Source organism: Anolis carolinensis, chromosome 6, assembly GCF_035594765.1.
Source record: "Anolis carolinensis isolate JA03-04 chromosome 6, rAnoCar3.1.pri, whole genome shotgun sequence".
NCBI classification, from domain to species: Eukaryota; Metazoa; Chordata; class Lepidosauria; order Squamata; family Dactyloidae; genus Anolis; species Anolis carolinensis.
The window spans coordinates 21,683,312-21,706,747 of NC_085846.1; the positions used below are offsets into that span (position 1 = coordinate 21,683,312).

General features: G+C 43.6%; 1 protein-coding gene across 3 annotated transcripts; it reads right to left on the bottom strand.

The window, feature by feature from the left end:
- Positions 1-1,025: 1,025 nt before the first annotated feature.
- Positions 1,026-22,207, bottom strand: josd2 (Josephin domain containing 2). 3 transcript variants are annotated; one of them, XM_008113564.3, is made up of 7 exons: positions 22,055-22,190; positions 21,281-21,370; positions 19,354-19,502; positions 10,660-10,846; positions 7,304-7,429; positions 5,966-6,160; positions 1,026-2,744 (listed from the first exon to the last, which is right to left on the bottom strand). In XM_008113564.3, exons 4-7 carry the CDS (start codon positions 10,809-10,811, stop codon positions 2,642-2,644), a joined length of 576 nt encoding a protein of 191 aa, XP_008111771.1. In that variant the 5' UTR covers positions 10,812-10,846; positions 19,354-19,502; positions 21,281-21,370; positions 22,055-22,190; the 3' UTR covers positions 1,026-2,641. The 3 variants fall into 3 exon arrangements, with proteins under 3 accessions (XP_008111771.1, XP_062840700.1, XP_003222729.1); XM_062984630.1 differs by lacking the exon at positions 19,354-19,502; XM_003222681.4 differs by lacking the exons at positions 19,354-19,502; positions 21,281-21,370 and having other exon boundaries at positions 22,055-22,207.
- Positions 22,208-23,436: the final 1,229 nt, after the last annotated feature.

Here is a 23,436-nt window from a genome sequence, read left to right on the forward strand (position 1 = left end):
CAATGATTTGCATGCCACTTGAGAAATGCAGTAAAGCTGCAGGGGGTTAATCCAAATTGCAGGCTTGAAAACAGGTTCACCCATGATTTTTAATGCTGTTGTCTACTGTACTAATTTTGTCACCACCCTAAAATGATTGGCGCGCACACACACACTGCAATGTTTTCCGAATTCTTCCAATGTCTCATCCAGCTTAATCCAGCCTCCTTACTTTGTTGGGCCTATCTATTCCAGGCCCCGTTGAAATATAAATATAAGCCCCCAAAACAGAGACTGTCATAGACCTTGAAACTCTCCATCAACCAATAACAGACTGAGCAAAGACAGGCCATTTGTTTGTATGTGCATGTTCATTCAAGTTGCCTGTCAATATATAGCAACCCCATGAATGTTATCATTTTCTTACACAAGGAATCTTCAAGAGATGGTTTTGCTGAGTTCTTCCTCTGAAATATAACTTATAGCATCTAGTATTCATTAAGTCTTCCATTCAAGTTCAAACCAGATCTGTCCCTCCTTAGCTTCCAAGATCAGGCAATATCTAGTGCCTTTAGGCCATTTCTGTTTTAACTCCATGTACATACAATTAAAATAATTAGCCAAGACCAGTATGACTGCGGTTAGATGTACCAAAGGGCCAAAGAGCAGGGCCACGCATCTCCTAGTGTATTTTCCATTTTTGCATGTACATATTTATATTAACATGTGTCAAGTTCCAATTAGTTTTTGTATATGTGACAGCTGAGTTTCCACACAGGGATCATCAAGAATGCATACATTATTCTGTAACACACACACAAATATAAGTGAATGTAAACTGCTTCACTTCCTTCACACCTAGATATTGCTGAATGTTTTTGGCATCAAAATGCTCTTCTGAGTACAAATGGCTCCCCTGTAAGACTAAATCTTTCTGTGGTTTATTTGGCTTCAGATGTTTTGAAAAAGAAGCTGCTCTGGCCAGCTTGCTCATCCACAAGAACTGCCTCCTCCCCAATTCCACAATTACATTCCACACTGAAGAATCACAAACTTCATTACACATTTATTTGTTTTGTACCATTGATTGTTCCTTGCTGAGGTTGGGAAAGAACTTCAAGGTTGGCAGGCGCCAGGAGTAAGGGACTTTCCGTGCCAGGGAAAACGAACAGCGTAAGAACTAGACGAGAAGGAGGTGGACAGTGCAGTAGCTTCCTCCTGTGGATTCCCTGTGCTAGCTTCTGACCTTTCAAGAGAAGCATCACAAACCCTTCTACCTGAGGAACAGAGTGCTTTTATTTAAAAGAAAAAATAAACAAACAAACAAAAGAGCAACCAACATTTTCAATTTGCACAAAGGGTCACTGCTTCTCATTGCTTTACAAGGTCCTAATGCTTCAAGTGGTTGTGTAACAAGCAGAAATTCAACAGGTACAATCTCCCCAATTTTGGACTAAAAGCTTCCACCAGGGAGTTGCTGTCAGCTAGTCAGAATTAAACAACCAACATGGATGAGAAAAACTAAAAAGCAGCAACAGTCTTCTTCCCAAGCTGTTAGATTAAGTCTCTTTATTGAACTGCTTTATTCAGCAACAAGATTCTGTTCAGTTGCCAACATTGAACAGTCAACCGAACCAAGGCTTCAAGCACCCTCTTGTCCACTGTCAAGCAGCAGAAAGTTTGGGACATGCCCAGGCATTTGCCACCTTATCGTCTTTGCCGCTGCTTTCTGCATTTGGATCTAGGATACTAGCACAGTGGCTCATCCCATTTCTACACTCAACTCCCCTGTCCTTTTCCCACCTTCATTCCCACCTACACCAGAAACATTAATTCCAATTTCACTTGAACATCTCATGCTTTCCAGTGAGCCCCAAGGGAATAAAAACACTCTTGCTTTCTCTCTACACACTCTACTTGACTAACACCACTGCTGCTCTTAGTAAAACAGCCCCCAGCTTCCAGAAAAGGTCCCTTTGACTGAAGCAAGAGTTGAAATATCACCTTTGGTTTTTCAGCACATACAGCTCACTTCTAACTCTGCCTTCTCCATAATGTTAGGAATAGCTAACTCAAAACCTTGAGTGACAACTTTAAGTCAGAAACTTGGTGTGGGTTTTGGGAGGACTGTCTTGTTCTATCCAAGGAACTTGCTGCCACAAAAAAATTCACAAAAATACAGAGATGTTTGTTAGCCCTAATAGTGAGACACAGAACTTCCCAGATTAAACACATTAGGAACCTAGTAGGATATTAAATAGGGGGTCTAGAGATGTAATACCAACAAGTCCTGCTTGTAAACAAATAACTCCATCAGTCCAGAAAAAAAAGACCGTTGGAGCACCCCAGATGGCTATTCCAATGCTATAATTGGGGATGCCAGGGGAAAATCTTCTATTTGGTATTGCAACCTTTATTCTGTACTGTTCCGACACAGTGCACATCTTTCAAAAGCAAGGGGAAAGCTGGGAACCCTTCTTTCATGTAAGAGAAGGGAGGATATAATTCATGGTTCAGCTCCCAGAGTGGCAGTGTAAACAGGAGGGCATCACTCCCATTCCTACTCCCCATGCACAGACACAAAGACATGCAGCAGCCAGCGCAGGGGGGTTGAGGAAGAGTGCTTGAGGCTCAGCTGGGATGGATTCCTGTGTGCCAGGGATCACCTGACAGTGCTGAGCCAGTCTCTGGCTTCACCCATCTCATGGGGCACAACTAGTAGCAACTCACAGGGACCTTCAGATAAAACTTCTTGCAGAAACACCCTGTAAGAAAGAAGTTAGAGGGAGAAGGGAGGTAGTTAGATTAGGGATCTAACAGGTCCTCCTTGATACAGCACAGATTAAACACCAAATGGCCATTCTTGGATTTCCGTCATGTTAAACAATACTGCACCCTTGCCTCACTATAAACTCCAACCCAAAAGGAACTCGCCCAGTCCTTTTCACACTAGAAAGATCTCACAGGGGGGCAGTATATCAAAAAGAAGAATAAAAGGCCAGGGGAATTATTGAACTGATCTTCAGAAGAGACAAAATATTGCTGGGCCGTTGGAGACAAGCTGACTTACTGTGGCTTTTGATGGCAAGAGGTTATGTTGTGCCTTTATGCTTTGATGCTCTGGCAACTGTTTTGATTAGAGATGGCATTCATGCCTCACACACCCAGATGACCAGATTGTGTTTACTGTAGTTCCAGTGTCTGGAAACTGCTCACTTTGTCAGCCCGGCTGGTCCCACACTGACCTTGCCATTGTGTGTGTTTATGCATACACCTATCCCTTTTCCTTAGGTGCTTTTACAAATCCAGGGAAGGACATTACTGCCAACAGAATACCTCCTGGTAACAATAGGTCAGCCAATGCCTGTTTAATTTTTTTAATGGAATTTTGATACCATTCCTTTTTTACTCTCAGATTTTCCAAGTGCAAACCAAAACAGGTAAATTTGATATAATTTTGTTTTAAAACAGCACACAGAGAAATAGGGAAAAAAATTGACAGCTATAAATGGTAACAATCATAGTGATACTTTTTAATAGCTCAACAAAATAAAATGTCTTCAAATTAATGATGCAAAGTTTGAACCTGTTTTCTAAATAAAGTATAAGGCAATGAGTCTTCTAAGACAAAATGTGCTGGCTACAAATTTTACTTATCTGGTTTTTAAATGATTTTATATATTCTATATTGCTTTTTAAATATTATTTAACTTTTTTAAATTAAACATTCATACCAACAAACCTAGTTTTGCCCTCAAAAAGATCTTGGATTGCTGATTTTCTCCTTTTTACAAAAGCCCTTTTACAAAAGCCCAAGATTTTTTCCAGTTCTACCTCTTGTGTCAATCAGCCAAAATTCTATAGAATATACTAGCATAATTATTGGAGGTAATTAATCTATTACCACTTTTAGGGGGCCATTTAACACCCTCGTTTTGCATAAGCGTTGTGGGAGCTGTAATTCAGAACACCTAGAAGGTCAAAATGTTCTTCAACCTTTAAGGTAGCACTGTTTGCTGTAGCTTCCAAGATACTATGTACTTATTCTATTAAAGAATTTTAGAAGTCATACATTGTTAATTTTAAACACATTTGATGTATATTTACTTTTTATATATATATAAGATTTTCAATATAGGTGTATGCACAATTCATTATAGTTCCAAAGTGATTCAAAAGTAGAATTTTATTTTCTCTTGTTACAGATGATTTATTAGACCCTCCACTAAACTGTAAAAGCAATAAAGACTGCCTCATTCATTAAACTGGGTCATTTCAACATCCACAGTAACAGCTCACCTACACTCCAGAGAAAAGAGCATGGGGAGTGAAAGGACAGGTTTGTTATATATGCGAATGGAGTCCACCCCCACTGAGAAGGTGTCCTTCCAGATACCCTGGTTCCTGGCTCTTCTAAAGCTCTGATCAGTCATTGCAGAAACATCATCAGCCTCATCTCCTGCTTGCAAAGACACTCTTTAGAGTGTTAGAAAACCAGGATTTCAAAATGTGTAGAGAACCTCCACAAACAGCTACTTTCTACCTTAAAAGTGGGGCGGAAGTGGTGAAAGAGCACAGGAACAGGGCACTTGCCCACTTAACAATGTCAAGATCACCTTGGTACTCAAGGTGATCTTAAGATGTGACCTCTTACTACTTGTAATGGTTTGTAATATCTGTGGTTGCAAAGGGAGTTAATGATCACTTCTCTGGATTACTCTATAGGTCCATCCCACTTTGCATTGTTCTGTTTTAACCCTTCCTGCTTGCATGTGACTATTGCTATTGACAAATGGATGATGATTTTCTAAAGACATGTCTTTCCATATGACTTGAACTGCTAGAAAAACAAGATTTCAAATCATATTGGAGAGGCATCCCTTTCAAAAATCATTATCCATTTGTAGACAGCAAGAGACATGTGCCTTCTTGCAAAGGGTACTGCGCAATCTTGAATATACATCAGGGCAGAAGCAAAACTGACCTTTTCCCAAGGCAGGCTTAATGTTCTAGGTTAGAGTTAACTTATTTGCCTCTGGCACTATTTTCAGACCTGTGTATCTTAAAGAGCACTTTCCTTCATATGTTCCTTGGGACATGCTCCATTGAACATCTGAAGCCTTGTTCTGGTTACCCAGCGATGAACAAGACACAACTGGCAACCAAAGGGAATACAGCATTTTTGGTAACAGCACCTATCCTTACATATCTATTTTCTAAGATGCAATTCCATATACACTTACCTAAGAATAAACTGCATTGCACACAGTAAGACTAACTTCTGAGTGAGCTTGCACAGAAAAGCACAGTTTGACATGTAGCAGAAGCATGGCTGTTCCACAAGGCTTTTATTTGTCCTTGTTATTTCCATAACATTTGCCTCCATGACTAAAATTCTATTTAATGTTAGGGGGTGCACCTGAAGTTCTATGCAGTGTCACTTATTCACTAGATGACAGGCTTTTATGATAGCTGCCTGGCATTGGCTTTGTAAAATAAACAAAGCAATTTTTAAATAATAAAATAACTCTTGAAATGAGTGACACCAGGGCTGGGCAACTGTGGAAGGCTATGAGTCGGCTGCCCCAGGGGACACTGGAGGGCCGCACCCATTCACCACACCTGGTCCTAGAAAATAAATCTATCATTTTTTGGCTGTAAAAGTTCTCTACAGGTTATGGGGATATTTTTACCATGCTTTAATGCCTTCCTGTGCTATTTTAGAGACAAGAGAGGTCTTTAAAAATGACTCAATTCCTGTTTCAAGAAAGGCATCTCCTGGATCTAACTTAGCTCAGGGGGGCATAATGTGGTGCTAAAATTCCCATATGCCCTGGAGGACATTTTGGAGCAAACATTTTACAAACTTTTTTTTTACCCTTTGGGGGCACAAAAACCACCTAGGAGGCCACAGACAGCATACAAACTACATTTTGCACATCCTTGCTTTTCACAGAGATCCCCAAAGTTGCCACTCCATCAGTACCTGAGGTCAGCTTCGCTGCCAATCGGAACAGGTGCCTTCAGCTTGGAATCAAGATTGTAATAGATGCCATCAAGCTGGCGCACAGCGATCCAGTGGCGGCGCCTCACTGGAAGAGATAGGAAGCCGAGGCACACGTTGGAAGGGACATTGATGATGAATCCCAGAACTCCTGCTACGGAGAGCTGCTCTAAGGGCCTATGAGGCAAAGAAACACATGGGTGTTTGGCAAGAAATATGTCTCTGAGGGAAAATTCTTCAAACATCATAGAGAACAATCTATAGATGCTTAATGGCAGATAATAGTCTTGGCATGTATTGCTGAAGGTCACAAGCTTCACCCCTGGCATCTCCACATCAAGGTAGGTTTTGTCTACTAAACCTGGGGAGCTGCTGCCAGTTGCCGTCAACCATACTAGGTTATATTGACTGTTGTAGATCCTGAACATGATGCCATCAGTATGCTTAGCCTAGTTGATCCTTCTCCAACCTGTGGAATTTCAAATGTCCTGGAGCATCACACAACCTGAACAGATGTGCCCTGCAAACTGGAAGGCCAGGAATGGATCATCCCTGGATCCAAAACATAAGAAATGAGTGGAGGCCCTGTGTTGTATTGTGTTAAACTGGAAGATCTAGGTTCTAGTCTTAATTAGTCCATGAAACACGCTGTGTGACGATGGGCCAGTTAAATATTTCTTTCTCAGCCTAACTTACCACACAAGGTTGCTATGAGAATCAAGCATGAAGAAAGATAGCAATTTATACTGTCTTGAGATCACTGGAGGAAAGGCAAGACGTAACTGTGACTGACTTGCAAGAGAGCAAGAAGCATAGCAGAGATGGGTAACTGCATGGAGCCCAAAGCCAATTCCCACTCGCTACAAACATCCCTGTGAACCACCTCCATACATACAGAGTAATCCCAGGAAGTACACCTCTCTTTATTTCTCAAAATGGCCATCCAAGGGAATAGAGAAAAATAGGGGTATTTGTGGGTAAAATGTGATTTTGGGCCTCTTATGGTGACAATGTGGGATATTTTTGAACATTTTCATAAGTTGGAGGGGCTTTTTGCATGATTTAGGAACAATGCGGTCCAAAAATTACATCATTTGAAAGACTTGGAGCAAAACTTCAGAGGTTACAAAAGTAGGTTTCATGGGGCATGCAACCCATGGGTCACAATATGTTCTAAGTAGAGGAGATCACTAGAATGAAAAACAGCTAAAGCTTGGCAAGTCACATTTTTTAAGGAACAGTTGATTAGCTGGAATTTACATGGTACCCTGTGACCTGAAAGTAAACAGAATAATTTAGGCCTGCGATTTCACCACTCACCTGCGCTTGTCCCACCAGACAGCTTCCAGCCCAACACTTTGGAGAGCTGCCATGATGACGTTAACATCATAGTTCCCTGTACCCAGGAAACTGCGATGTGGATTCCACCTGGCATCTGGGGCCAGCCTGTTAGGAAATAAAGAAGGGGCTCATCAGGGCTGGAAACAGAGGAAAGAATATGGTGCAGTAAGACAGTTGGTCTCAATGTAAATCTCCTGTTACCTCCAATTTATTTATTCACAAAAGAGAAAGAAATAAGGCAGCCTCTGCATTTAGGCATACAATCTAAAAAAAGAGATGATACAAAAGGAAAAAGGGACTTGGAGGAAAAAGGAACACAAGAGAAGTCAAACAGAAGTGTTCAGTGTTATGAAATTCCTTGCAACATCCTGATGAAATGGCTGACTAATTGGGGAGAGACCAACCCAAGAAGTATCTCAAGGAGAGACCAGCCCAAGAATACTGACAGCAGTCCTCTTTCCACCACCTGTCCTTTCTTTCTTCACCTGCATTATGCTGCCATAGTTACGTCCTTACAGCTGAGTCCTGACCTTTTCATCAAAGTCTGGTATCACTCCTTAGTCAGGGGCTGTGGAATGTACTGCCATGGAGATGATGTAAAACTCCAATTCCCATCTACTTCAGCATACAATTGCCTACAATGAGGCATGATAAGTAGCAGTTCATCAGAGAAGCTGGATGCTTCTCACCTCTGTCCTTAGTCCCCATCCCACGCTGTATTCCAAACTCAAGCACTTATGCTAGAATTCAATAAGCAATCTTCCACCACTGTCAATCATTTTGATCTTTATCTGCTGCCTCCCTTATTATTTTGTTGCTGTGATTGTGGAATACTTCACGTTCTCATTTCCAAGATATGGCGCAATAGGTCCAAACTACAAGAAAAGAGAGCCCACTTAACCATTAGGAAGAACTTCCTATTTGATAGTAGAATGATCTGCCTTGGAGTGTGGTACAATCTCTTTCACTGAGATTGGATGGCTATCTGTCAGGAGTGCTTTCACTGTGTATTTCTGCATGGCAGAGAGTTGAACTGGATAGCCCTTGTGGTATTTCCCAACTCTATGATTCTACTAGACCTAGCCAGCTCAGTTAATTGTAAGGGATGATGAGAGTTGCAATCTGACGTGTGAGAGTCTGCAGTTCCTTCGCTTCTGCTTTCAAGAGCTGTCAAGCCAAAGATGTATCTATCCCACACTGCTCTAATACAATGTGTCAATGAATGTTAATACATTACTATTATTCTACTCCTCTTTCTGGCTAAGGTTATCTTAAGCCCGTCCAGAATAAAGTTATGTGCGTTTTAAACATGCATTCCACATAATTTGTTTTATTTCTGTGTTTATTCAAGCTGGTAAAAACTTATCCCTGAAGAGTTAGCCTGGAAAAGACATTGAGAATAAAAGATGTCTACTTCTTTTATGCAACTGTCATCTTGGCTTTTCCAAAGAAATACTGTACCCCAGGGAAGCTTACAGGCTCCTACTTGCCCCAGAACAACACTGTATAAATGAACAATAAATCAGCAGAGCCATACTGCCGAAGCAGCACTATTTCAGAGCCTTACCTGAGTAGCTTCGACCTGTTCCACAGAAGTGGTTACAGAGCACACAATATTATCTGGATTGTGCTAATTAAAGTGTCGTGATGACCAATGGTCTTAAATGAAATTATGTCCTAGTGTCTCATGCAAAACACCTCTGCAGTTGCTAGGATGCACTCATTAAATGCATTGGTAGCCTCGCCCATCAAGCAAAAGGCATGCAATAACAATTCCATGCCCCTGGCAAAATCCCATTAGCTTCACGCTACCCAAGGGGAAGATGCCTCTTTAAGAGAAAGTGGTGAATATGGAATACAGGCCAAGTAAGTGTTATATTCTTTGGTCTACATCTTTTAAAGAAGATCAGCTGATAAGACTGGAAGGGGGGGTGTCCCAAAAACCATGCATCTATCCTATACTGTAGCAGGGACACCTAACAGTTTGTACTGACACCTTGAGAGGGGACAGAAGGGATGTGAACATTTGGTCACAGCAGTGAGACTTTTCTATAGCAGAAATACTCATCTCCTGCAATTCAGTATGTGCATACTTTCACACAGAATCAGGTTTCTAGTTCTCATGATTGTCAGGGTTTTTTTTGGGGGGGGGATTCCTCATATATATATATATATATATATATATATATATATATATATATATATATATATATATATATCTCTTGGTGGAGACTCCAAACTTGGCAGATTTTAACTTCTTTCCTCTTTCTAACTGAATGCTTTACTCTGATATGAACAACTCTGATATGGAACAACCAGTTACGACTGGTGATTATTTGTTTTCCTGGATTTTCAAAGTAGAGAGTTTTACAGATGAAAACACATCATGCTTCATCTTTCTTTGACCTTTCACATCTGATGCTTATATGTCAGGCATGTGCAAACTTCAGCCCTCCAGGTGTTTTGGACTTCAACTCCCACAATTCCTAACTGCCATGGCTGTTAGGAATTGTGGGAGGGCCTGGAGGGCTGAAGTTTGCCCATGCCTGGTATATACACACTGATTTCAGAGAAGCTTCAACCGGATGCCAACTCATGTTAAAAGGCCCCATGCAATCTGACTATTCAAAACACTTTGTTGCCAAAGCCAAGCTCTCAAACACTGAGGTTCAAATTATGGTCAAGTGAGTAAGTAGGTGTATGCAAAAGGAACAACTCATTGACACGAAGCGTTGCCACATAATTAAAATTGGGATTCAGCATTTCCAAAGAGAAATGCTGAGACAGTTTTGACTCTCCAAATATTTTGGACTATGAATCTCAGAATCCCTGACCACTGGCCATGCTGGTTCTGTGAGTTAAGCTCCAAAACAAGTGCAAAACAAAAAACATTTCACTCTTGTCATAGTATAAGGTTTAAACTGAATAAGACTGAAGGTAATTATTTAATAAAAAGTTTGACATACACTCAGCTCTCCACATTTGCAGTTTTAATGTTTACAGATTACAACTATTCCTAGCATTTATTTATTTATTTATTTATTATTTATTTATTTGCGACATTTATATACCGCCCTTCTCACCCCGAAGGGGACTCATTTATAAAAACTAATGGGTTTTGTTCTCTATATTTTTCCACCTAATGAAAATAGAGGGCCTACTTCGCCTTAATTTTTCATTGGAATCAAAGCAGATGTTGGTCAGGGTTTTGTTTAAGGGATCTTCTGCTATTTAGGAGGCTGAAATAAATTGAAGGTGTTTACAAGAAGACCTCATATGAAAAGAACATTTCCTGTAAGTTCTGGCAAAATATGCGAAAATGCACACCAATTTACCTTTTACAGATCTCATCAGCTGCCTCTTGGGTGAAAATCCGCTCCTGCAAGACATTATTCAAGGCATGAACCGCACACAGCTCAAGGCGTTGCCGCTCATGATAAATCCCAGATGCTCCATTTGGGGCCGAGTTCCCAGACATCCCATCCATGCAAGCCTGAAAGGCCTCAACTCAAGAGATCAACCCTGGAGAGAAAAGCCAGTAAAAAGAATCACACAGATGAGGAGGAAAGCCAGATAAATCAATACAACTCCATTAGCAGCCTCCCTTCTGGACCTTGGGCAACATTACAGTTTTGGACTACAATACCCAGATTCCCTATAAAGATATGCCTCATACCCTATTTAACTAATTCTGTATTTCAGATTCTCATTTCTGAAAAAATAACATATGAAGTAAGATTAGGGAAAGAGAATTTATTCAAGACGATATGGAAGCCATGATTAAATCAGGCGAGGCTCTTGATAAATAGCTAGTGGTAGATATGACCATTATTAATAAAAACAAACAATTAAGCAGAAGAAAAATCATACTTAAGAAATTTGGCAGGGAAATCTATGACTGTGGGAGATGAGGGAGGGAGGATGAGATAAAAAAGATATTATATTATGATGTATTGTTATACTTTTATATTGTATACAGTCAGACCTCCATATTTTCTGCTGCTAGGGTCTCAGGACCATTGCAAAAGTAAGAAAACTATTAATTAAAAAATCAAGGGTTTTTTTTTACCCTACAGAACATTGTCAGAAATATTAAAAATTAACTAGTAAAAGGTAAAGGTTTTCCCCTGACGTTAAGTCCAGTCATATCTGACTCTGGGGTTTGGTGCTCATCTCCATTTCTAAGCCGAAGAGCCGGCGTTGTCCGTAGAGACACCTCCAAGTAAGTAAGTAAGTAAGTAAGTAAAAGTTTATTTGTATACCGCCCTCTCTCCCAAAAGGGACTCAGGGCGGTTTCCAATATAAAATCAGCATAAAACATTGTACAATAAAACACTGAAAACACTATAAAACGCTATAAGAATTAGAAACGAAAACAAAACATAACAATTGACTAAAACAATCACATAAGCAGAAGGAATATAATCACTCAAATAACATGAATCCGCAAAGAAAGAGGGGAAAAAAAGACCACTGGGATGGAGGAGAGGATGGCCTGGAGGGACCACTAGAACTAAAATGCAATGTGATATTCTAAGATGCTTTGGGGCAGAGGAATAAAGTGCAGTGTTTCAAGTCAAAGAGGTGGCCTGTGCGACTACTATAGCTATGGGCTCGGTTATCCAAAGGCGCAGCGGAAGAGCCAGGTTTTAAGCAGCTTTTTGAAGGAAGCCAGGGTGGGTGCTTGCCGGATCTCCTCCGGAAGGGAATTCCAGATCCGGGGAGCAACAATAGAAAAGGCCTGCTCCCTCGTCCCCGCCAACCGAGCCTGGGATGGTGGCGGGAGCGAAAGAAGTGCCCTACCGGATGAACGAAGAGGACGAGTGGGTTCATAGCGGGAGATGCGGTCACAAAGGTAGGCGGGTCCCAAGCCGTTTAGGGTTTTATAGGTAAGAACCTGCACCTTGAATTGGGACCGGAAAATAATCGGTAGCCAGTGGAACTCCTTGAACAGGGGAGTAGATCTCTCCCTGTAGTTTGCTCCAGTTAACAACCTGGCAGCCGCACGTTGGACTAACTGAAGTTTTCGGGCCGTCTTCAGGGGCAACCCCACGTAGAGTGCATTGCAATAATCCAGTCTAGAGGTGACTAAGGCGTGGACCACCGTGGCCAAGTCAGACTTCACGAGGTATGGTCGCAGCTGGCGCACAAGCTTTAATTGTGCAAAGGCCCTCCCGGCCACTGCCGACACCTGAGCCTCAAGTGTCAGTGATGAGTCCAGGAGGACCCCCAAGCTGCGGACTTGCGCCTTCAGGGGGAGTGCGACCCCATCGAGCACAGGTTGCCACCCAATACCCCGATCAGACTTGCGACTGACCTCGAGGACCTGTCTTGTCAGGATTGAGCTTCAGCTTGTTCACCCTCATCCAGGCCATTACAGCGACCAGGCACTGGTTCAGTATCTGAGGAGCTTCCTTGGAATTAGGTGGAAATGAGTAGTAGAGTTGAGTGTCATCTGCGTAGAGATGGCACCCAACTCCAAAACTCCGGATGACCTCACCCAGCGGTTTCATGTAGATGTTAAAGAGCATGGGGGATAAAATGGAACCTTGCGGGACCCCACAGGTCAAAGGCCAGGGGTCCGAGCAGGTATCACCCAGCTTCACCAACTGGGAACGGCCCTCCAGGAAGGACTGGAGCCACTGGAGCGCAGTACCCCCAAGGCCCATCCCAGAGAGCCGTCCCAGAAGGATACCATGGTCGATGGTATCGAAAGCCGCTGAGATGTCCAGGAGAACCAGAAGGGACACACTCCCCCTGTCTAGCTCTCTGCGGAGGTCATCCACCAAGGCGACCAAAGCCGTCTCAGTACTGTGACCAGGCCTGAAGCCGGACTGTGAATGGTCCAGAAAATCAGTGTCGTCTAAGAATCCCTGGAGCTGAGAAGCAACCACCCTCTCCAGTACCTTGCCCAAGAAAGGGAGATTGGAAATTGGTCTATAGTTGTTAAGAGTAGACGGATCCAGGGATGCCTTTTTTAGAAAAGGCCTAATTACTGCCTGTTTTAGGCTAGATGGAAAAATCCCTTGTTCCAGAGATGAGTTGATAATTTTCTCAAGCCAAATTAACAAATCTCCCCTGGTCAGTTTGATTAACCAGGAGGGGCAAGGATCTAGGGAACAAGTGGTCGCTCTCGTAGCTCCAAGGAACTTGTCCACGTCATCAGGGCGAACAAGCCGAAACGAATCCATCAAGATCGGACAGACAGATGCCTCAGGCACCTCACCTGGCATTGCACTAACCCCAGTGTCTAACTCAGAGCGTATCCGAGCGACTTTATCTGCAAAAAAGTGCGTGAAATCGCTGCACTGGGTTGCTGGGTTGTCAGGGTCTCCTCCCCCTGGGGAGGATGGAGGAGCTCCCCAACAACCCGAAACAACTCCGTTGGTCTATTGATTGCAGATGCTATGCGGGCAGCCGAGAAAGCCTTTCTGGCTGCCCGCAAGGCCGCAGAATAGGCCCTAATAGCGGCTCTAGCCCGTGTTCGGTCGGATACCCTACGAGTTCTCCGCCAGGAGCACTCTAGACCCCTTCTCGACCGCTTCATCACGGCCAGCTCCCTTGTGAACCAGGGAGCCCTGGTGCGTCGGCGGGTTGAGAGGGGACGTTCAGGGGCAATCGTGTCTATCGCCCTGGCCATCTCGCTGTTGTAGCGATCGACCAAGACATCAACAGGATCGTCAGCCTCAATGATAGGAAGATCCCCAAGAGACCTCAAGAAGCCGTCTGGATCCATTAGTCTCCTGGGGCGGACCATCTTAATGGGTCCACCACCCCTGCAGAGGTTAGTGGTCACGGTAAGTCTTAAAGTGACCAGGTGATGGTCGGACCATGACAATGGAAGAATAGTTTGCTCTTCCACTCCAACCAATCCACTGTCGGCAATAAATACTAGGTCAAGGGTGTGTCCTGCCTGATGGGTGGGTCCAGAGATGACCTGGGACAGTCCCATGGTTGTCATGGCAGCCATGAAGTCCTGAGCTGCACCAGTTAAAGGGGCCTCCGCGTGAATGTTGAAGTCCCCCAGCACCACCAGGCGCTGGGAGGCCAGCACCACGCCAGAGACCACTTCTGCAAGCTCAGGGAGGGAGACTGCTGTGTCGCGGGGTGGACGGTACACCAGCAGAATCCCCAAACTGTCCCGGACACCTACCCTCAGGTGGACACACTCAAAACCTGAGGCTTGCGGAACAGCGCACCTGGCCACGGCGATGGATTGCCGAAAGACCACCGCAACCCCTCCTCCCCGCCCCCCGAGCCTGGCCTGCTGATGCACCCCGAAACCAGGAGGACACAGCTGAGTGAGGTTAACCCCACCCAGCTCATCCAACCAGGTCTCGGTGATGCAGGCCAGGTCTGCCCTCTCATCCAGGAGTAAATCCTGGATGACGGAGGTCTTACCATTAACAGACCTGGCATTCAACAGCAGGACCTTAAGCCCGAAGGGACTGTCATGAGGACTACCACGCCTTTCCTTCTCCGGGGTCGCAAGTGTTCTATTGCGCTTCTCCCTGGGATTTTGGTGACCGCTTCTCCTCCTTCCCCACATGACCTCAATCTTTCCCCCCTGGGGACCACCCGCCCCCTCAGTAGGGTTAGGCAAGATGAAACTGCCTTTTAACGGGCCTAGTCAGCTCTCTAGAGCAGGAGAGCCGTGTTGGGACCTATCGTGCGTAGTGGCTAGAGATGTATCTTGTGAGAACAGTAGAAGAGAGTCCTCTAGGGTGTTAGGTGGACTAATAGATGGACTATAACAAGGAAGCGTTTGTAGGGGGAGTTGAGAACATGTATGGGCAGAGAGATGGGGAACTAGGGGGGTCCGTGGACACATGGCTGAGATAGGGGGGGTCCAGTATAAAGGATTTGGGAGAGTATGGTTACTAATAGATGTTAGCTCTAGGGGATGTGATTGTAGGTCAGGGATCAGGGGGCGAATCCAGGGGTCGAAGAAGACCCTCCTAATGCGGATGCCCCATGCTTCAAGACGATCTCTAGAGCTTAGTAACTCCTTAATGATGGACATGTCTTTAAGTGTAATTAAAAGATGCGTAGAGCGGTTGAGAGATTGAAAGTCTCTATGCAGCCAATTGAGAGATTGAATGTTAATATCTACAGGGTTCATAAATAGGATTTGGGCAAGAGACCTTAAAACCGCTATCCTTGATCCCCATTTACCCCTATTCTGCATCGAGTCTGCTACTTCAAACGCCAGTTGGTTTGGAGATAACAGGCGGTGTGTGGTGGTAGGTGGTAAAGATGGTGCAGACTCGGATGGTATCAATGGATGGACCTTTGATTGACCTAGAACCTTATTTTCATGCCCAGGCTTCACTAGTCCTTGTACTTCTCTAGACAACTCTTCTTCTCTATTGTTCTCCCTAATTTCTAATGGGGTCACTATAGGGAGTAACTTTAGTTTCTCCTCTTCCTCGCCATCTATATCTAATGCGCACGCCTCCGCAGTATGGTTAGAAGACCCAGTGGATTCTTTCTCAAGGGGTGCATAATGTGTTGGATGTTTCAGACTAAGAGATATTCCTTTAAAAACAAGGTCCATCTTCTCATTGAGTGTTTTCAGTTGTGATAGCACCAGATTGAAAGATTTCTCCAATAATTTGCACAGCTGTAGGAGGTCATTTACATTTTCATTTTTCCCGTGGGTGTCCATCAAACCCCTCATTGAAGAATCTATTTATTTGTACCACACTGATCCTTCTGCAACCCTACAGGCCCAGACTGTATCAATATCTCTCAATTTTACAGCCTCAGTAAAATCTTTACTATAGAGATTAATATTCTTTAGATCATATAGGCAATCCACGTGAAACTATAGCAGCTGCACTTACTAAAACCAAATTATTCAATCTTTAACCAGAAACAAAAGAGAGGAGAACCTGGCCTTCTCCACCAATACTCAGTTGGATGTCATTTTGCCCTGGAGATGGCTAGAAATTGTCTGCCCTCTGACCCTAATATAGGCCAATACCAATGTCGCCCACACCAACCCTCATAAAAAACAAATCAATACTTGGTGGTACATACAGGTGATCACATGTCTAAAAACAACACTTAACGGGGGAGGAAGGAACAGAAAAGGGGGAAAAAGAGAGAGAGAGAGGAGCCAGCAGAGGGCCACAGTCAGCAGCACAGCCAGGGTACACAATCAACCATAAACTGTCCCCAGAGGCACAACAGCTGCAAATCCCGGAGGAGGTCGCCTCCCAGTCTGGCAAAGTGGGACGGCCCCTCAGAAGCAGCGATGCTGATGTTATAGCACAGTAAGGGTCACCGTCAGGACTGGCTCGGCCGCCTTCAAAGGGAGAAGTGCTGGTAGTGATGATGGTGGGCCCCGGTGGCAAGGGACACAGATGGAACAGCCCGATGGCCAGTCGCTACTCGCCTCCTCTCTCCGAGCACGGTTAGGGCCCTCCGGCGGACCAGATGTGGTAAAGGTGGCAAAGATGGTAGAGGCGGCCTCCTCGCTGTTCGCCTCCGAGAGTTCTTCAGCACCCAAGGGAGCGACAGTAAAAACTGGTGACCTGGGGCTCAAGCACGCCGTCCCCGGGTCCAGTGGGATGACGGTGAACACAGCCTGTTCTGGCGGGAGGTGGCTTGGGCCTACAACGCGAGAGCCGACTGGGACTATCGCTCTGGGCCCCTCTAGATTAGGTCTTAAGGCGATGGTACATGAGGGAAACCCAGAATTACTGCCTTGTTACCTTCTGATCCATGGAGTAGTAGTATCTTTCCCCAGACAACCGAGAGCAGCACCCACAGATCTCCAGTTACGGCAGGAAGGAGCAATATCAGTCGTGGAAATGAAAAGGGGAAATGGTAGCTGTTGCCCACCCACCGGCGCAGTGCTGGGCCTAGTGCCTAATGTCCTCTGGCCAGGAAGGCCAAACGGAGGCCACCTGAAGACCACGGGGAATGGTGCACGGAGCCTTCCTCTTTCATAAACCGGACTCCTGATAGTTCTTCACTTTTGTCCTTCCAGTAGTGCAAGAACCCCTCCCCAGGTGGTCTACACCACTCTGGGGCTTCAGTCCCTGCTTACAACTTAGGGTAGATGGCAAAGGAGCAGCTCCAAGCCCAGCAGTGACAAGGCGAGCAGGTAGGTGGTGGTGGTGCTTCTAACCGGGCTCAGATGGAGGCCACAATTATAAGTCAATAAACCGGTAAACCGAAGCTTAACTCAGAGTAATTTCCCAATGAGGAATGGTGGAATGGGGACAGGTCGTATAGACTTTAAAGGCTGTCTGGCAGTCTGACAGTCAGATGTAGCAGCAGTTGTAAAATGCCAGTTTTTAATGGCAAATAATGCCTTCTTTTCTCCAACGCTCTCTCCCAGGCTCTCGTTTGTTCCCGTTTGTTTTTCACTCTTTGTTGTTTGCTTCTCACTATTATCACCTCTTTAGCTTAGGACTCCCCTCTGGTGACCTCCGTCACCCTCAGGTTTCAAGCCCAGTTTATAGCTCAGAGAGGTGTCAAAAGAGCAATAGTTTTAAAGCTTTTTAAAACAAACTCACGGAGCCCCGCGGAGAATCAGCCTGCCTCGGCGCCATCTTCGGCACCTCCAAGGTCATGTGGCTGGCATGACTGCATGGAGCGCCGTTACCTTCCCACCAGAGCGGTACCTATTGATCTACTCACATTGGCATGTTTTCGAACTGCTAGGTTGGCAGGAGCTGGAGCTAACAGCAGCCGCTCCCGCCGCTCCTGGGGCTTGAACCTGGGACCTTTTGGTCTCCAGCTCAGTGCTTTTACACAGTCTGCCACCGGGGCTCCTTAAAAAAAAACAAAAAAACTAGCTATTGTTAATTACAAAACTGTGAGTCAAGCACTAAAAGGGATAAATAAGCTAGCATCACTCTGAGAAGAGTTAGTGGGCCAAAGCTAGTGTCATCCTGAGGAGTGTTAGAAGACGTCACTGTTAGTCAGCCTCAGAGTGAGAGAGGTCCCACTTTGTTACACCTCAGTATGAGTAGGCCTCTGTGTGAGAAGGCTCATGTGTGAGAAGGCCTGGTATGAGAAGCTTCAATGAGAGAAGCCCCATGTTGAAGGCCTTGTGTGTGAAGGCTGTGGTGTGTGAAGCTGTGCGAAGCTCCTGTGTAAGTTTGGTGTGAGAGGAGGCTCTGTGAGAGCGAAGCTGTTTATCTGCATGCGAAAGAAGCCCAGCGTGGAAGCAAAAAAGGAAGTATAAAGAATTCTATTTGTGTTATGGAAACCTTGTTCTTGTAAATAGTGCAGCCATATTATTTTGCTATTAAGAAAACCTCCAAATGAAGAAATAACATTGGTCTCTGTGTTTTTGTTCTTTTTATTAATTTTGGCTACTGGTGCTGGGTCACGCTGCTGCTAATAAGTTACTCTGCTATAATTTTGTTAATAAGCCCACTCGCCAACAAACATTTCTCTTAGAATCGCTATGTCCTCTTGCACAACTCCACAATCAACTTCTGTGGGAAGCAGGCCATAGAATCACATTGAAGAAGGACCTAGAGATTCCCTGAGAAAACATATTAATCAAATCCAGGAGTAATCAAATCCACAAAAGGGTAATCAGCAAATGTGGAAGGCCAACTATATATTGGGTCAACTGTATACTGTCAAAGTTTAATTAAATTTTTTAAAAAAGAAAACTAAAAATATTCAGATTCCCTCAACTAGCACAGCAGTGCTTCTGAAGGAACCTGGGTATTGTAGTCCAAAAACATAACCTCAATTGTTAACTCTCCCTCTGAATCCTCTTTAGGCCAAATCGGTCCCAGACTTCTCCTTGGCTTCTCTGACCCCTTCCTTTAACTTTCACTGCCCCTCATTTCCCAAAGGTTAATATCAACACTCTTTTCTTACACTTCTCTTGATCCACTGCCTTCTTAAATCTCCTCCCTTCTCTTCTAACCATGATACTTTCCTTAAGGTCAGAGCAGCTGAGCCAGTGGCAAGCAGCCAAGCGCTGTTCTACTTATCCCACTGTACTCCATTAAGCAGGATTGCCAGATTGAAAGCTGAACAGGGTCCTGTACCTTTAATGGTTGCGTAGAATAGGAGAATTTCAGCTGATGTTGCTCGTCATGCATTTAGGTAAGACACAATTTCCATCTTCTATCAAACCGTTTAAAAGATTCAGGCATCCTCTCCAGTTTTCAATCCGGGAAACCTATATTGGCGAAGGCTAGCCAAACAGCAGGAGACTTCAACTGAATGTGCGTCACTATCAACATGAAAGCCAAAGTAGATCAAGGGTTCATCTACACTGTAGAATTAATGTGGTTTGACACTACTCGAACTGCCGTGGCTCAATGCTATGGAATCATGGGAGCTGTAGTTTTACAACTACTTTAGCCTGCTCTGCCAATGAGACCTGGTTCCTTGGTAAAAATACAACTCCCTGGAGTTCATAGTCATGGCAATTCAAGTTGTGCCAAACTACATTCATTCTACAGTGTAGATGCAGCCCAAAAATGTAAGGTATTTCTTTGGATCCCTATCATTTCACACAGACTTTTGCAGTGGAGTAGCATTATTATTTTCATAACAGACAGCTCAAAGAATAAAAAACCACACAATTGGAGCACACAGATTAGTACGTATTTGCTGGTTCAACTTTCGTGGATATGATAATTTGCAGCTTTGATATGGTATCTTGTGGAAACTGACCACAGAGATATGCGGGAGGTTCTAGAGATTCTTAGAGATGTGTTCTCTCAGGTTAAATAATAGTGAGTTTCATAAAATTCCCAAGTTTTCTATTTTTCCTAGTGTCCTGTGCCCCAAACTGCCGCAAAAGTGGAGGGTCTATTATATATGTTAAACCTCTAGCAACAAGGGGAGCAAGAAATTGAGATAAATAGATAATAGATAGACAGATAGATATTTAAAGCCTCAAGAATTTGCATGAAGCATCTTAAAAGACCAGGAAAGTTTTTGTGGACTTCAGGGCCACTTCAGAAATGGAAAATAGCAAGTGGTAGTTGTCACAAAATAATATATCAATGAAGGATATGAATCTAAGGCTGGATCTAGTGAAGTCATATAATCCAGTTCAAAGCAGATAATCTGGATTTAGAAAGTGGATTATATGGTAGTGTAGACGTGGCCTAAAATGGCAAGGGGGATATTGCGGCTAGGGTCACCATCTATGATCACCGCTGGCCATATTAGGTAAAATTGATGGGAACAGAGAGAAACAAAATCTGGAATAAAAATTCTCTGGGCCCTTCCATACAGCTATATAATTGGGAATATCAAGGCATATAATCCACAATATCTGCTTTGAATTGGGTTATCCGAGTCCACACTGCTGTATAATCCAGTTCAATGTTGATTTTATACAGCTGTGTGGAAGGGGCCTCCATCTCTTCTCCAACATGTGTTATTGTGTGATCACTACCATAACTCTCACCATTACTTTTCTTTCTCTAGTGAGGCCCATAAAATCCAGATTATCTGCTTTGACTGGATTGTATGGCAGTATAGACTGATATAATCCAGTTCAAAGCAGATAATCTGGATTCTATATAGAAGTGTTGATCCAGTCTGAGAAATCCCTTAATTAGAATTTAGAAATTGAAATAATCCAGAACTACAGTGAAACCTTTGCTTTCCAATGGTTTATATCTACACAAACTTTGTTTCAGGCTCAGAGTTATTAAAAATACAAATACTGTAGTGTTTATAAAATTAACTTTAGGGTATTTGTATACAAAACACAAACAAATTTCATATTGGGACTTGGGCCCCATCTCATTAGAAATCACATTATTTATGTACTGTGTATTCAAAGAAAAGATATTCCAAAATCCAAAATATGTCCAATCCCAAGCATTTCGGATAAGGGATAACCAACCTGTGCTTTAAAAAAACTTAAACATGTTTTTTACTCACAGCAAAGCACTTAAACATGTTATTATAATTTCCATCGATGCACAATCTTAAAGAGAGGGCACTTACATTTCGAGATCCTGACTGTTGTTTGTTTGCTTTAATAATGCCACAGGAGGAGCTTGTTTACAATTTTCAAATAGTTTCTCAACCTATTACCTAAAATCCCAAAGATGATCAACGTTATACCGGACCAAATGACATTCATTTTGTCGTTGTTAATTGGAAATAACTCCCAAAATATTAACAGGCTAAGAAATAAAAGACCATAGATTTACTTTGAGCTGGCATGGACAAACTTCAGCCCTCCAGGTGTTTTGGACTTCAACTCCCACAATTCCTAACAGCCTATCGGCTGTTAGGAATTGTGGGAGTTGTAGTCCAAAACACCTGGAGGGCTGACGTTTGCCCATGCCTGGTTTACAGAGAGGGAAGTCTAAAATTTCTAAAACTAAATGGAAGACTTTAGGACTCCTCTCATTCATAGGGAAGGGATGGGCTAAGTGCAAGGAGAAGGAATGCACTCTGTACATGCTCAGAAGCACCACTTTCCATCAAATCATGCATTGTTTTCTAAAAGCAAATGGCTCACTGTAGGAAATATCTCTCCACTGCTCCCATATGGAGCTAAGTAAGCTCCTAACCCAGCAAAGGAGAAGAGATGCACTCTGTACACGCTCAGAAGCACCTCTTTTCATCAAGATTCCCCTCCAGAGAAAGTACTAACCCCAGCCTACAATCTCTACACCCTCCTGACATCCTATCACTTCCTCTCAATGAGCTCAAAGCTGGGAAATATACTCCAGATAGGAACAGGCATAAGAAAAGAGAGTATCTTCCTACCTTACAGACGTCAGATCTCCGACAAGCCCAACTCGGCTGCATGACTGACCCAGAGACGGTCAGGCTGACACTGCAGGGCGGGAGGGACTACGGCTCCCAGCATGCATCGCGCGGGGAAGAGGAACTACGGCTCCCGGCATGCCTCGGGAAGCCTCCTAGAGATGGCTGTGGACTACAGCGACCAGAATGCAATAGAGACAAATACTGAAGGAGGAGCCACGCCCCTCCCAACATGTTCGAAGGAAGAGATCTAGAAAAGGAGATTGCAATTCATAGGAATCGGGACAGAAACAGAACCTGAAAGTTAGTGCATAGGCATATGGACATATTCTTATAAGCTAGGACGTTGCATAGATTTGACTGCTATTCTCAGACAGGAATAGTATACATATACATATGCAAATATGCAAACCTGTTACAGTAATCATGAATGGGCTGGGTTGCTGTGAGTTTTCCGGGTTGTGTGGCCATATTCCAGAAGCACTCTCTCCTGATGTTTCGCCCACATCTATGGCAGGAATCCTCAGAGGTTGTGAGGTCTGTTGGAAACTAGACAAGTGGGGTTTATATATCTCTGGATGGTCCAAAGTGGGGAGAAAGAACTCTCGTCTGTTTGAGGAAAGTGTGAATGTTCCAATTGGCCACTCTGATTAGCATTGAATAGCCTTGCAGCTTCAAAGCCTGGTTGCTTCCTGCCAGGGAGATCCTTTGTTGGGAGGTGTTAGCTGGTCCTGATTGTTTCCTGACTGGAATTCCCGTGTTTTTTGATTGCTGCTTTTTATTTTTATTTTTTTATTTTTTTTTTATTTGAAATTTTCCAAATACAGTGCGAGCATATAAAAACGGGGGTATAGTGAGGAAACAAAGGGATGGGAAGGGGGGGAGAAGGGTGGGGTGAAAAAGAAAAAGAGGGAAATAAGTATTGGGAAGGGGGGGAGGGGGATGGAGGGTTGGACAAGGAAAACGTACAATTCAGTAAAATAATAATAAACAGAAAAGAAATACCCGGAAATGTCTTTCTTTGGGAAGCACACTTCCCTATCTAAACTATACCCTAAGTCACCGTACTTGCATAAGTTCATTCATACCTATTACATAATTAATATTACAAAATTAATAATTGTTAAGATATTCTTCCACTTTTCCCCAGTTAGTTTCTCTAATACTTTTTCCTCTTGTCGTTCTCAATAAAAAGGTAAGTTTATCCATGTCTCGAATTTCATTCAGTTTGTTCAACCAACTAATTTTCTTCGGCGTCTCCTCATTTTTCCAATGCTTTGCGAAAGTCATTCTTGCGGCTGTAATACAGTATGTAAATAAAATATCATCGTTTGAGTCAAAATTCAAGCTTGTGTCCGTTATTCCTAATAAATAATATTCAG